Here is a 14,999-nt window from a genome sequence, read left to right on the forward strand (position 1 = left end):
GTTGCTGGAGTGACAGAAGCTTAAACCCCCAGTCTATGCGTTGCTTCGTAAGGGGCTGATTTGGATCCACTAGTTTAATGCTATGGTTAGACGTTGTCTTAATTCTTCTTTTGTAGTTGCAGATGCTTGCGAGAGAGGTTAAGAATAAGCTGGATGCTTGTCCAATTAAGGGCAGTACCCAAGCGCCGGTCCACCCACATATCAAACTATCAAAGTAACGAACGCGAATCATATGAACATGATGAAACTAGCATGACAGAAATTCCCGTGTGTCCTCGGGAGCGTTTTTCCTCCTATAAGACTTTGTTCAGGCTTGTCCCTTGCTACAAAAGGGATTGGGCCACTTGCTACACCGTTGCTACTACTTGTTACTTGTTACTTTTCGCTTGCTACGTTTCACCTCACTACACCATCACTTGTTGCCGCTACTTTCAGTGTTTGCAGTTATTACCTTGCTGAAAACCGTTTATCAGAGCCTTCCGCTCCTCATTGGGTTCGACACTCTTACATATAGAAAGGACTATGATTGATCCCCTATACTTGTGGGTCATCAAGACTCTTTTCTAGCACCGTTGCCGGGGAGCGAAGTGCCTTTGGTAAGTGGAAATTAGTAAGTAAACATTTTTATACTGTGCTGAAATTTATTGTCACTTGTCACTATGGAAACTGTTCCTTTGAGGAGTTTGTTCGGGGTATCTTCACCACGAACGGAAGCACGAGGAGTTGTTCCTCAACCTGAGGTACCTACTAAAAATACCTTTTATGAAATTCCTTCGGGTATGCTTGAGAAACTGCTGGCTAATCCTTTTACACGAGATGGATCTTCACATCCAGACTTACATCTGATCTATGTAGATGAAGTTTGTGGTTTATTTAAGCTTGCAGGTTTTCCCGAGGATGAGGTAAATAAGAAAGTCTTTCCTTTATCTTTGAAGGACAAGGCATTGACATGGTATAGGCTATGTGATGATACTGGATCATGGGACTACAATCGGTTGAAATTGGAATTTCATCAAAAGTTTTATCCTATGCATTTAGTACATCGTGATCGAAACTTTATTTATAACTTTTGGCCTCGTGACAGGGAAAGCATAGCTCAAGCTTGGGGGAGGCTTAAATCAATGCTATATTCATGCCCCAATCATGAGCTCTCGAGATAAATTATCACTCAAAACTTTTATGCTCGGCTTTCTCATGAAGATCGTACCATGTTTTACACTTCTTGTACCGGTTCTTTTATGAAGAAGGATATTGACCACAAGTGGAATTTATTGGAAAGAATTAAACGTAACTCTGAAGATTGGGAGCTGGAGGAAGGTAAGGAGTCAGGTATGAATTTCCAGTTTGATTGTGTTAAATCTTTTGTTGAGACAAACATTTCTAGATATTTTAGCGCTAAGTATGGACTTGACTCTGAGATAGTAGCTTCTCTATGTGAATCTTTTGCTGCTCATGTTGATCTTCCCAAAAAGAAGTGGTTTAAGTATCATCGTCCTGTAGAAAGCAACATAGTCAAAACCAATCTAGTTGAGGAGAAAATCATTGCTTTTAGTGATCCTGTTGTTCCTTGTGCCTACACTGAAAAACCACCATACCCTGCTAGGATAAAGGATTATTCTAAAGCTCCAACCGTGATACGTAGGGGTTACATTAGACCACTTGCACCCCCTGAGGAGATTAGAGTTGAACCTAGTGTTGCTATTATTAAAGATCTCTTAACCGAAGACGTAGACGGGCATGTTATCAAATTCTGCGAGGACTCTGCTAGAATTGCTAAACCTCACGTGAAAGACAAATACGGACCTGTAGTTGGCCTGGCCTTTGTTTGTGTTAAGATAGGAGATCACTGTTTCCATGGTTTATGTGATATGGGAGCTAGTGTTAGTGCAATACCCCGTTCTCTATATGATGAAATCAAAGATGAGATTACACCTGCTGAGCTAGAACCCATTGATGTCACTATTACGCTAGCTAATAGAGACACTATCTGCCCTCTGGGAATTGTGAGAGGCGTAGAAGTCCTGTGTGGTAAGACGAAGTAACCTACTAATTTCCTCGTCCTTGGTACTTCACAAGATAGCTTTTGTCCCATCATATTCGGTAGACCCTTTCTCAACACTGTCAATGCTCACATTGATGGCATTAAGCAGTCTGTCACAGTTAATTTCGAGGGTGTGTCTCATGAATTTAACTTCTCCAAATTTGGAAGACAACCCCATGAAAAAGAGTCGTCTGGTAGGGATGAAATTATTGCTCTTGCCTCTATTGCCGTACCTCCTACGGATCCTTTAGAGCAATATCTGCTTGAGCATGAAAATGATATGCATATGGAGGAAATATAAAATTGTCTTAGAACAATATCCTATTCTCAAGAATAATCTGCTTATTGAACTGCTTGGGGATCCTCCCCCACCAAAGGGTGATCCTGTGTTCGAGCTTAAACAGTTGCCTGATACTCTTAAGTATGCCTATATTGATGAGAAGGAGATATATCCTGTTATTATTAGTGCTCTCCTCTTAGAGCACGAAGAGAAGAAGTTACTAAAAACTCTGAGGAAGCACCGTGCTCCTATTGGATATACTCTTGATGATGTTAAGGGTATTAGTCCCACTCTATGTCAACATAAGATTAAAACCGATCCTGATTCTAAACCAATTGCTGATCATCAAAGGAGATTAAATCCTAAGATGACAGAGGTCGTTAGAAAAGAAATATTAAAGCTTCTGGAAGCAGGAATCATTTATCATGTTGCTCATAGTGATTGGGTAAGTCCAGTGCATTGCGTACCTAAGAAGGGAGCTATCATCGTCGTTCCTAATGATAAGGATGAACTAATCCCACAAAGGATTATTACTGGCTATATGATGGTGATAGACTTCCGGAAACTGAACAAGGCAACCAGGAAAGATCATTATCCTTTGCCGTTTATCGACCAAATGCTAGAAAGGATATCAAAACACACACACTTATGCTTTCTAGACGGTTATTCAGGTTTCTCGCAAATACATGTTGCACAATCTGATCAGGAGAAAACCACTTTCACCTGCCCCTTCGGTACCTTTACTTATAGACGTATGCATTTTGGCTTATGCAATGTACCTGCCACCTTTCAAAGATGTATGATGGCTATACTCTCTGACTTTTGTGAAAAGATTGTCGAGGTTTTCATGGATGACTTCTCCGTTTACGGGTCTTACTTTGATGATTGCCTCAGCAACCTTGATCGAGTCTTACAGAGATGCGAAGATACCAACCTCGTCTTGAATTGGGAGAAGTGCCACTTTATGGTAAATGAAGGTATCGTTTTAGGACACAAAATTTCTGGAAGAGGCATTGAAGTTGATAAGGCTAAGGTTGATGCAATTGAGAAAATGCCTTGCCCCACAGATATCAGAGGTATGCGAAGTTTCCTAGGTCATGCTGGTTTCTATAGAAGGTTCATTAAAGACTTCTCTAAGATTTCTAGGCCTCTTACCAACCTCTTGCAGAAGGATGTTCCTTTTGTTTTTGATGAGGATTGTGAGGAAGCTTTCGAAATACTTAAGAAGGCTTTGATAACCGCACCTATTGTTCAACCACCTGACTGGAACTTGCCCTTTGAAATCATGTGCGATGCTAGTGATTATGCTGTTGGTGCTGTTCTAGGACAAAGAGTTGACAAGAAGTTGAATGTCATTCACTACGCTAGTAAAACTCTAGACAATGCCCAAAGAAACTATGCCACTACGGACAAGGAATTTTTAGCAGTCGTGTTTGCATGTGAAAAGTTCAGATCTTATATAGTTGATTCCAAAGTCACTATTCACTCTGATCATGCTGCTATTAAGTACCTTATGGAGAAGAAGGACGCTAAGCCTAGGCTGATCAGATGGGTTCTCCTGCTACAGGAATTTGATTTGCACGTCGTTGACCGAAAGGGTGGTGATAACCCTGTAGCAGATCACTTGACTAGGCTAGAGAATGTCCTTGATGACCCACGACCTATTGATGACAGCTTTCCTGATGAGAAATTAAATGTCATCCGCACTTCACATAGTGCACCGTGGTATGCTGATTACACAAACTATATCGTAGCCAAATACATACCACCTAGCTTCACCTATCAGCAAAAGAAGAAATTCTTCTTTGATTTGAGACACTACTTTTGGGATGATCCTCACCTTTATAAGGAAGGAGTAGATGGTGTTATTAGACGTTGTGTGCTTGAACATGAACAGGGACAGATCTTGCAGAAGTGTCATTCCGAAGCCTACGGAGGACACCACGCTGGAGATAGAACTGCTCATAAGGTATTGCAATCAGGTTTCTATTGGCCCACTCTCTTCAAGGACGCCCATAAGTTTGTCTTGTATTGTGATGAATGCCAAAGAATAGGGAACATCAGTAAGCGTCAGGAAATGCCTATGAACTATTCACTTGTCATTGAACCATTTGATGTTTGGGGCTTTGATTATATGGGACCCTTCCCGAGTTCCAATGGGTACACTCACATCTTAGTCGCTGTGAATTACGTCACTAAGTGGGTAGAAGCTATCCCCACTAAAAATGCTGATCACCACACCTCTATTAAGATGCTTAAAGAAGTCATTTTCCCAAGATTTGGAGTCCCTAGATATTTGATGAATGATGGCGGTTCACACTTCATTCATGGTGTTTTCCGCAAGATGCTCGCTAAGTATGATGTCAACCATAGAGTTGCATCTCCTTATCATCCTCAGTCTAGTGGTCAAGTGACATTGAGTAATAGGGAGATCAAATTGATCCTACAAAAGACCGTCAATAGATCTCGAAAGAATTGGTCTAGCAAACTTTATGATGCACTATGGGCTTATAGGACTGCTTATAAGAATCCCATGGGCATGTCGCCGTATAAAATGGTTTACGATAAGGCCTATCATTTACCTCTTGAGTTGGAACACAAAGCTTATTGGGCAATCAAAGAGGTCAACTTCGATTTCAAACTTGCCGGTGAGAAGTGGTTGTTTGATCTCAGTTCATTAGATGAATGGAGGGCCCAGGGATATGAGAATGCCAAGTTGTTCAAGGAAAAGGTTAAGAGATGGCACGATAAATGAATACAAAAACGAGAGTTCAATGTAGGTGATTATGTCCTGCTATACAATTCTCGTTTAAGATTCTTCGCAGGCAAGCTTCTCTCTAAATGGGAAGGTCCTTATGTTATCGAGGAAGTATATAGTTCCGGTGCCATCAAAATCAATAACATGGAAGGAAATTTTCCTAGAGTGGTAAATGGGCAAAGAATCAAGCATTACATCTCTGGTACTCCCATAAATGTTGAGACCAATATCATCAATGTCATAACTCCACAGGAGTACATAAGGGATGTTTATCAGCCTGTTTCAGACCGTGAAAATGAAGAGGTGTCTGTTTCGTTAAGAAATTGGAGTCCGATGCTTTTCCGATAGGAAATTTCCTCCGTTTTGGATTTTTTGGAAAATTAGAAAAATAAAAAGCAGTCCGGAGAGCGCACGAGGCGGCCACAAGCTTGGAAGCCGCCACCTACCCCCTGGTGGCGGAGGGAGGGCTTGTGGGCACCTCGTGTGCCTCCCGGACTCCGTTTTCTTGCGGAGCACTCCTTCTGGTCCAGAAAAAATCAATATATATTCGCCCGAAGGTTTTGATCTCCGTATCGCGCAGTCTTCCTCTGTTTTCGTTTCGAGCCTGTTGCCTGCCGCAGATTTGGAGCAAAGATGTCTCAGGAATCTGTTGGGGAGAATGATCTTCCCCAAGTTCATGAAGAAGTAGATGCTGATCTGAAAAGAGTAGAAGTCACGGAAGCCAGGGACAAAGCTAAGGAGAAAACCCAAGCTAGGGAGGAAGTTCAACCTATGTTCAACATTGAAGATGTTGAAGGAGTAGATTTCCTCCAACCCTTCCTCCACGTGTTGTCTCCATCCTTGATTGAACTCTTAAGGTTTTGCGAAACAACTCGTGCTCACAATATTTCCCTTTCTCGTTAAGTTGTTTTGCTGGAAAACCATGTCGCAGATCTCAAAGGTATAAATCAAAGATTGATAGCTCTCTTGGAATCAAAGGCAACAACTCCACCACCATCACCACCAAAGGAAGACAACTATGCATTCGTATGGGCAATCCCCTTGGCTTCTGCCAAGCTTGGGGGAGTTGCCCTGGTATCGTATCACCTTTATATCTTTTGCTTTTACCTTTGTTTTAGTTCTTTCCTTTTCAGTTTTTATTTCTTCTTTTAGAGGAATAAGTCTTTAGTATTTAGCTTGAGTCTTTTGCTTTTGTCTCTCCCCCGATGTATTCGAGCTTACGAGCTATATAATAAAGAGTATCTTAGTCAAGGGCTTTGCTTTGTGCCATGATCAAAAGTATGAAAAGAACGATAGCATGAAAGATCATGAGATGATCTTATGGAAAGTGATAGCTTCACATATGACAAGTATGATGATTGAAACTTGTTGAGAATAAATGAACATAGACTTCAGTCATTGTTGCAATTAATAAGAATTAATAAGGAAAGAGAGGTTCACATATAAATATCATCTTAGACACTTTTTACAATTGTGAGCACTCACCAAACTATTACATGCTTAGGAGTAGATGTTGGACAAGGAAGACAACATAATGAATTGTGTTTGCTTGGTTCCAAACAATGTTATATGATTAGAGATCCCTTAGCATGTGACGATTGCTTCCACCTCATGTTAGCCAAAACTCCCGCACCAAGTAGAGATACTACTTGTGCATCCATAAACCTTCAACCCAGTTTTGCCATGAGAGTCCACCATACCTACCTATGGATTGAATAAGATCCTTCAAGTAAGTTGTCATCGGTGCAAGAAATAAAAATTGCTCTCTAATATGTATGATCTATTAGTGTGTGGAAAATAAGCTTTGTACGAACCTGTGATGAGGAAGACATAAAAGCGACAGACTGCATAATAATGTTCTTTATCACATGAGGCAATATAAAGTGACGTTCCTCTGCACTAAGAGGACACACATTCAAACCTCAAAAGCGCATGACAACCTCTGCTTCCCTCTGTGAAGGGCCTATATTGTACCTTTACTTTTTTCCCTTGTAAGGATCATGGTGATCTTCACCAATTCCCTATTTTCTCCTTTGTCTTGGCTACCGTCACATGCTTCGGAAAGATCTATATTCATATATCAACTTGGAGTTGAGTACTTATGCTTTATTATTGTTGACTTTACCCTTGAGGTAAATAGTTAGGAGGCAAAACTATAAGCCCCTATCTTCCTCTGTGTCCAGCTGAAACTTTGACACCATGAATACCACGTGAGTTGTAACAATTGTGGAAAACAAAAGAGATGATTGAGTATGTGGGTTTGCCTTACAAGCTCTTACTTGACTCTTTCTGATGTTGTGATAAATTGCAATTGCTTCAATGACTTTGGACTGTTGTTGGTTACTTCTCGGTAAGGTTTTTGCTTCATGCTTTGCTTTGAGAAGGAATTGTTACTTTCCCATAAGAATCTTTATGATGTATTGTTGTTCTATGTGTGATCATGATGCCCTCATGTCTGTATTATGTTTTGTCGACACCTTCGTCCCTAAATATGTGGACATGTTTATGGAACTTGGTTTTCGCTTGAGGACAAGCGTGGTCTAAGCTTGGGGGAGTTGATACGTCCATTTTGCATCATGCTTTCATGTTGATATTTATTGCTTTATGGGCTGTTATATTACTTTGTGGTACCATATTTATGGCTTTTTCTCTCTTATTTTGCAAGGTTTATTTGAAGAGGGAGAATTCAGGCAGCTGGAATTCTGGACTGGAAAAGGAGCAAATCTTAGTCCACTATTCTGCACATCTCCAAATGCCCTGAAAATTTACGTGGAATTTTTTGGGATTATATAAAAAATACTGGGCGAAAGAAGTACCAGAGGGGAGCTACCAGGGCGCCACAAGCCCTGCCACCGCCAGCCCCTGGTGGCGGATGGCAAGCTTGTGGGCTCCATGACGGCCCACTAGCCCCCCTCTTTTGCTATATGAAGGGTTTCGTTCCAGAAAAAAAATTCAATTGGGAGCTTTTTCGTGGTTTCGCTGCCGCCACGAGGCGGAACTTGAGCAGATCCAATCTAGAGCTCCGGCACGACGATCCTGCCGGGGAAACTTCCCTCGCGGAGGGGGAAATCGTCGCCATCGTCATCACCAACACTCCTCTCGTCGGAGGGGAGGCATTTTCATCAACATCTTTATCAGCACTATCTCCTCTCCAATCCCTAGTTGATCTCTTGTAACCAATCTCCGTCTCGCGACTCCGATTGGTACTTGTAAGGTTACTAGTAGTGTTCATTACTCTTTGTAGTTGATGCTAGTTGGATTACTTGGTGGAAGAGTTTATGTTCAGATCCTTGATGCTACTTATTACCTCTCTAGTCATGAATATGGTTATGCTTTGTGAGTAGTTACTTTTGTTCCTGAGGACATGGGATAAGTCATGCTGATAATAGTCATGTGAATTTGATATTCGTTCTGTATTTTGATATGCTGTATGTTGTTTTTCCTCTAGTGGTGTTATGTGAATGTCGACGACATAACACTTCACCATATTTGGGCCTAGAGGAAGGCTTTGGGGAGTCGTAAGTAGATGATGGGTTGCTGGAGTGACATAAGCTTAAACCCTAGTCTATGTGTTTCTTCGTAAGGGGCTGATTTGGATCCACTAGTTTAATGCTATGGTTAGACGTTGTCTTAATTCTTCTTTTGTAGTTGCGGATGCTTGGGAGAGAGGTTAATCATAAGTGGGATGCTTGTCCAAGTAAGGGCAGTACCCAAGCGCCGGTCCACCCACATATCAAACTATCAAAGTAACGAACGCGAATCATATGAACATGATGAAACTAGCATGACAGAATTTCCCGTGTGTCCTCGGGAGCGTTTTTCCTCCTATAAGACTTTGTTCAGGCTTGTCCCTTGCTACAAAAGGGATTGGGCCACTTTCTGCACCGTTGCTACTACTTGTTACTTGTTACTTTTCGCTTGCTACGTTTCACCTCACTACACCATCACTTGTTACCGCTACTTTCAGTGCTTGCAGTTATTACCTTGCTGAAAACCATTTATCAGAGCCTTCCGCTCCTCGCTGGGTTCGACACTCTTACTTATCGAAAGGACTACGATTGATCCCCTATACTTGTGGGTCATCAATGTGGTCGACGATAATCACATAGAGCCTAACGGAAAGTTGAGTTGTGGAGATAAGTTTTGGAATCAAATGGTTTTAGGCTTGGTAGAACTAGAACTGAGTACATGATGTGTGATTTTAGTACTATTAGGTATGCGGAGGTTAAGTTTTGATGGGCAGGTGGTACCTCAAAAGAACACCTTTCAATATTTGGGGTCAATGATCCAGAAGGATGGTGACATTGACAACGATGTGAGCCATAAAATCAAAGTTTGATGGATGAAAAGGCATCGAGCTTCTAGCATTCTTTGTGACAAGAGAGTGTCAGAAAAGCTAAAAGGCAGGTTCTATAGGATTGTCATTCAACCTACGATGTTGTATGACGCAAAAATGTTGGTCGACTTAAAGGCGACGTCTCCAACAATTAGGTGTAGCAAAGATACTCATGTTGAGATGGATATGTGGCCAAACAAGAAAGGATAGTCCGAATGATGATATTTGTGATAGAGTTGGGGTAGAACAATTGAAGTGAAATTTGTCCAACACTGTTTGAGATGGCCTGGGCATATACAATGTAGGCCTCTAGAATCGTCAATGAATGTCGGTGCATAGCGGAAGGATAAAATGTGCTAATAATGTCAACAGAGGTCGGGATAAACCAAACTTGACATGGGAAGAGTCCGTAAAGGGAGATCTTAAAGACTGGAATATCACCAAAGAACTAAGCTATGGATAGGGGTGCATCAAAGTTAGCTATTCATGTGCGAGAACCATGCCTTGTTTTTGAGAACTTATGGGTTTCAAACTCTAGCCTAACCCAACTTGTTTGAGACTGAAAGGCTAGGTGGTTCTTGTATCCTTTTGTATTGGTTGTGCGTACTAGATGTGTGCACATATGCTTACATGGTTCTGGAGAATGTACTGAAGGCCGCTTTCCCTAATGGCACAGGGAGTGCATTAAGCAACTTACCACAAATAATGGTTGTGTTAATTGCACCAAAAATGAGATGTTGGAATAAAGGTTGACAACCAACTTTGGGTATATGATCTAAGGCCTGAGAACTAAAGTCAACCAGATTACAATAAAGAGATGTTGGAATAAAGGTTGACAACCAACTTTGGGTATATGATCTAAGGCCTCAGAACTAAAGTCAACCAACTTACAATGAAGAGATGTTGCAATAAAAAAACTACTTCAGAACTAAATACTTGGGACTTCTACTCTTTTAACTATAACATACTAACACTCCCTACTAAAGCATCAGCTACATTGCATACTGCTAAAAAATAATGCACATTCAGCCTCAAACTTTCAATCAATTGGCTAATCATTGTCAAATATCCTATAAATCAACCGGAACATAGTAGGAAAGAGATTTGCATCACTTACTCTCATCACGGTCAGTAACACGACATAATTTTCGAAGAGCAAAGCTTCTCTTGTATATGGCACCATCCCGATGGCTGCTGTTCTTAAATATGAAGGTCGAGCTTACATTGTCAGTGGGATGGATAACAAGGACCTCCTTGGTTCCCCACCTCTGTTCTTCTCTACTTATCCCTTCAGTGATGTGGTGAAGACAATTCGGTTTACCCAAGGTCTTCTTGTCTTTTACTCCCATTATGTTTCGTGCCATGATCGAGGATTGATAAGCAGATCTATCACCAAAGAGCAATCTTAGAATTCGGCTAAAATAAGATACGTGGATTGAAATTGTAATCATACTACTCCAATCGTGTCACTATATATGTCCCCGTACTTGGGAACCTCCGTTCCAAAATCTCTATCGATTCATCAAAAAAACAAAAATAATTATTGCAGTTTTTCCCAATCTTTCACCTTACATAAGTGCTTTGAAATAATATTGGCTGGCAGCTGTATGGTGGGACGAGGACAGATGTATTGAAACAAAATTCATTCAAACGAATGTTGAGGGGGGAAATCCTTCAAAATAATGGAACTGCAAGAACCAATAATAAGAGTTCAAAGGCCCAAAGTTTAAAATGTCAAACGCACCGAGGAACATGGTACAGATTTCGCAACGAGCGGATCATCTCGTTGCGCAAGGTTCGAAGGACCCAACCGACGAGAAGCAGATGTGATTCAAAGAGGAAGAGTGGGGGTTGGGGGGGCGTTATGCACGAGGCGACGCGGTGCAGCGATTGGGCGGTCGTTTGGATGGTGCGGAAAGGTGGGAAGAAAACTTTTAGAGTTTGGGACTGGGGACCCAGAATGCGCGAGGCTTCGAATAATTAGACAATCCACGTCGTCTGGTCGATACAGCCGGTACGTGTATAGCCAATACGATTTTCTTTTAGATCGGATACGACCCAAATACGCGGGGAGGTGCTACTCCCACGGTCTCCATGCATTAGGTATCCAAAGAAATACAAATACCCCCATGAACCATCATATTCTGAATAGATCACCCCCAACCGCAAAACCAGAATCTTAATCCCCTGGACTGATAAATACCAGGGAAATCATTCCATAAGGCCGTTTTGATGATTTTGAACACCCGGTTTTGCATACGTGGCAGGGGCAGTTGAGCACTTTAATTGAGGGGGTTGCCACATCGGCAATACTTGGTCTAATTCGCCCCCTCCATTGCTAGGATTCATCCTCAGTCTTCATTCCCCTTTTTCTCCTCTGCTCATCCTTCTCCGCCATGGCGGGCTCGAGCTCTTCTCGCGGTTCATCCTCCTGTAGGAATTGCCGTAGTTTGGGCCCGCCAATGCCATACATGGAGCATCCAATGGATTACGAGCCACCGATTAATTGTGAATGCGGATCTAAAATGCCAAGGTGGATATCATGGAGAAATGACAACACTGGAAGAAGATATCACAAGTGCAGGTTTCGGCAAGTATATTTTTGCAACATTTTGCTTATTCCATTTGATTGGCCGTGTTTTGGTTGCTCATATTGGATCCTTTGTTGAAATTGCACAAGATTGGTGGCACTCATGGTTGTGACTTGTACTACTGGCTGGATGATCCAACACCACCATATTTCACGCGGCTTATTGTGGACTTACGCAATGCTGTATGGGAAAAGAGGGAGGAGAACAAGAGGTTGATGGAAGATCTGGAGAAAGAGAGGTTTGAGAAGATGGAGATGCAAAAACTGCAGGATAAGATTGACATCCAAGCTACTGAAATCAATACACTCAAGATGAAGATCTAGTCTGATGCATGGCTGTTTAGAAAGATTTTATGGTTTTTTCCTGTTGCATTTGCAATGGTTTTGTTCTTTTGCATTTTCTCGATGTCAGGATAATGAGATTGTATCTATGTAGTAGTGTTGCTATGTATGATTTTCAGTATGTTGTTTCAAGAACCTTTGGAGCTGAGATGCAATAACAGAGTTAGTTTCATGAAAAAATAGCAGTTGAAATTGTAGTAACCTAACACAGGAAATTGCTCTAGAATATGATAATGGCATATTGTTCTTCCATTGAAATAGCTATGTCATTCATCATCCACCATAACTAAATTCAAGATGAGCAGAAGGTTTTGCACTGACATAATGCCAAAATAGCTCTGACATAATGGAGCTGTTTTGCACTGTCATTCAACATACACCATAATTAAGGTTTGCATGAGAAAAACACATAATTAAAGATGAAGTTTTACATCAACAAAAGCTCAGGCTTATCACTGATGCTACACTTCACCAATGATCTGATTCATAGGCAAATTATCCCCTCCTCCCTGTTAGAAGCCACTCCAACCTCCCATCACCATAAGATGGAATATTTGATGTGCTTGGCCGAGAGTTTGAAGCCCTCGGAGCCACAAATGGTCTTGTTGTTGGTGCTGTTCTGGGAGCCCTTGGAGGTGGTACAACCCTTGGAGCTGCTGGAGGTGTTGTTGCCCTTGGAGGTGGTGCAGCCCTTGGAGCTGCTAGAAGTGTTGTTGCCCTTTGAGCCGGTTGTGATTTCTGTGATGGCTGGGATGTGGGTGGTTGTGAACTTGTTGTTGGCTGAGAGGATGGCCCTACTTGCTGAGATGATTTTCTACTTTTTTTTTCTTGCTTTCCTTGTAGTTTTTGGTGCCTGGTCCTACAAAGCAGCAACAACAATAGTGCATTAGTACATCACAAAGAATTATAGAATGGCAACAACAAAGCAGCAACAACAATACAAAGATACCCGAGGCATGCCTGCAACTTGTGACTTTGCTCTCCTTCTCTTTGCTGCCTTTACATAGCTGTCATCTGGTTTTTTTCCAAATGCTTGCTCTTATTGTGTTGTGTACTTCCACTTACTAAACATCTCATCTTAACTCCTTTTTCTTGAAATTTCGTTGCTTTTGGGCTTCTCCTGCTCCTCTCTAGTTATTTCTATCTTCTTCCTCCCAGGCTTGTTCTTAACTCTAACATGAGGGTCTGGTCTAGGGTTTGTAGATATAGGCCAACTCTCTTTGCCCTCTACTAGTTGTAGCACATGGTCATAAATCTTGTTATATGCGTTGATGAAGTAACAAGGTGCAATGAAGTCATCAAGGGTCAAACCTTTAGTGTATACTGCACTAATTGCATGACAACAAGGCAATCCAGAGAGCTCCCAATATCTGCATGAGCAAGTCCACATGTCAAGGTTAACTGTAAATCTTCTGTAATCACCTTCCCGCACTTGAAATACTTCTTTGCCATTCCATAGCACATAGCATCTTCCAGATCTCTTTATGTTCAGCTGCAACTTTTTGAAAATATCAGGGCATATTGTTCCACTCCACTTCTCGGGTTTTGCCCCGTTTTCCTGAATTCTAGCCATGACCTTCTTTCTTATGATCTCATGACTAGTACATGATAAAACCTTGCTATCATGATGGAGTTGTTGAATGACTCAAACATATTGTTTTCCACAGAATCACTATATGAGCCAAGTTTGAAAAAAGATGAAAACCTTCTATGCTCTGCTTGTGGACATATTTCATTTACTGCTCTCATGAGGCCCTTCTGCTGGTCAGAGATGAAAACCCAGCCATCACCATGATGATTAATTTGAATGTACTTCTAAAGAAATGACACAAACCGGTACCAACTGTCATAACTCTCAACCTCAACAGTTGCCCATGCAATTGTGTACATTTGGTTGTTGGCATCTCTCCCGATAGCTGATGACCCACAAGTATAGGGGATCAATTATAGTCCTTTCGATAAGTAAGAGTGTCGAACCCAATGAGGAGCAGAAGGATCTGACAAGTGGTTTTCAGCAAGGTAAAATCTGCAGGCACTGAAATTGTCGGTAACAAGTGATTGTGTGGTGAGGTGATTCGTAGCAAGCAACAAGTAACAAAAGTAGCAACGATGCAACAAAGTGGCCCAATCCCTTTCGTAGCAAGGGACAAGCCTGGACAAAGTCTTATACGAGGAAAAACGCTCCCGAGGACACACGGGAATTTCTGTCATGCTAGTTTCATCATGTTCATATGATTCGCGTTCATTACTTTAATAGTTTGATATGTGGGTGGACCGGCGCTTGGGTATTGCCCTTACTTGGACAAGCATCCCACTTATGATTAACCTCTCTCCCAAGCATCCGCAACTACAAAAGAAGAATTAAGACAACGTCTAACCATAGCATTAAACTAGTGGATCCAAATCAGCCCCTTACGAAGCAACACATAGACTAGGGTTTAAGCTTATGTCACTCCAGCAACCCATCATCTACTTACGACTCCCCAAAGCCTTCCTCTAGGCCCAAATATGGTGAAGTGTTATGTCGTCGACATTCACATAACACCACTAGAGGAAAAACAACATACAGCATATCAAAATACAGAACGAATATCAAATTCACATGACTATTATCAGCATGACTTATCCCATGTCCTCAGGAACAAAAGTAAC

General features: G+C 41.6%; 1 protein-coding gene across 1 annotated transcript in view; it reads right to left on the bottom strand.

Moving 5' to 3' along the window:
• The window catches only part of LOC123395928, an 80,162-nt gene extending 68,965 nt beyond the window's left edge, over nt 1-11,197 (bottom strand). The window contains exons 1-2 of the mRNA XM_045090952.1: nt 11,160-11,197; nt 10,533-10,801 (exon numbers count right to left, since the gene is read on the bottom strand). Coding sequence (XP_044946887.1) covers nt 10,533-10,801; nt 11,160-11,197 — 307 coding nt within the window. The remainder of the gene's footprint in view (nt 1-10,532; nt 10,802-11,159) is intronic.
• Nucleotides 11,198-14,999: the final 3,802 nt, after the last annotated feature.

The sequence above is a fragment of the Hordeum vulgare genome, chromosome 5H (genome assembly GCF_904849725.1).
Source record: "Hordeum vulgare subsp. vulgare chromosome 5H, MorexV3_pseudomolecules_assembly, whole genome shotgun sequence".
In the NCBI taxonomy this organism is placed as follows: Eukaryota; Viridiplantae; Streptophyta; class Magnoliopsida; order Poales; family Poaceae; genus Hordeum; species Hordeum vulgare.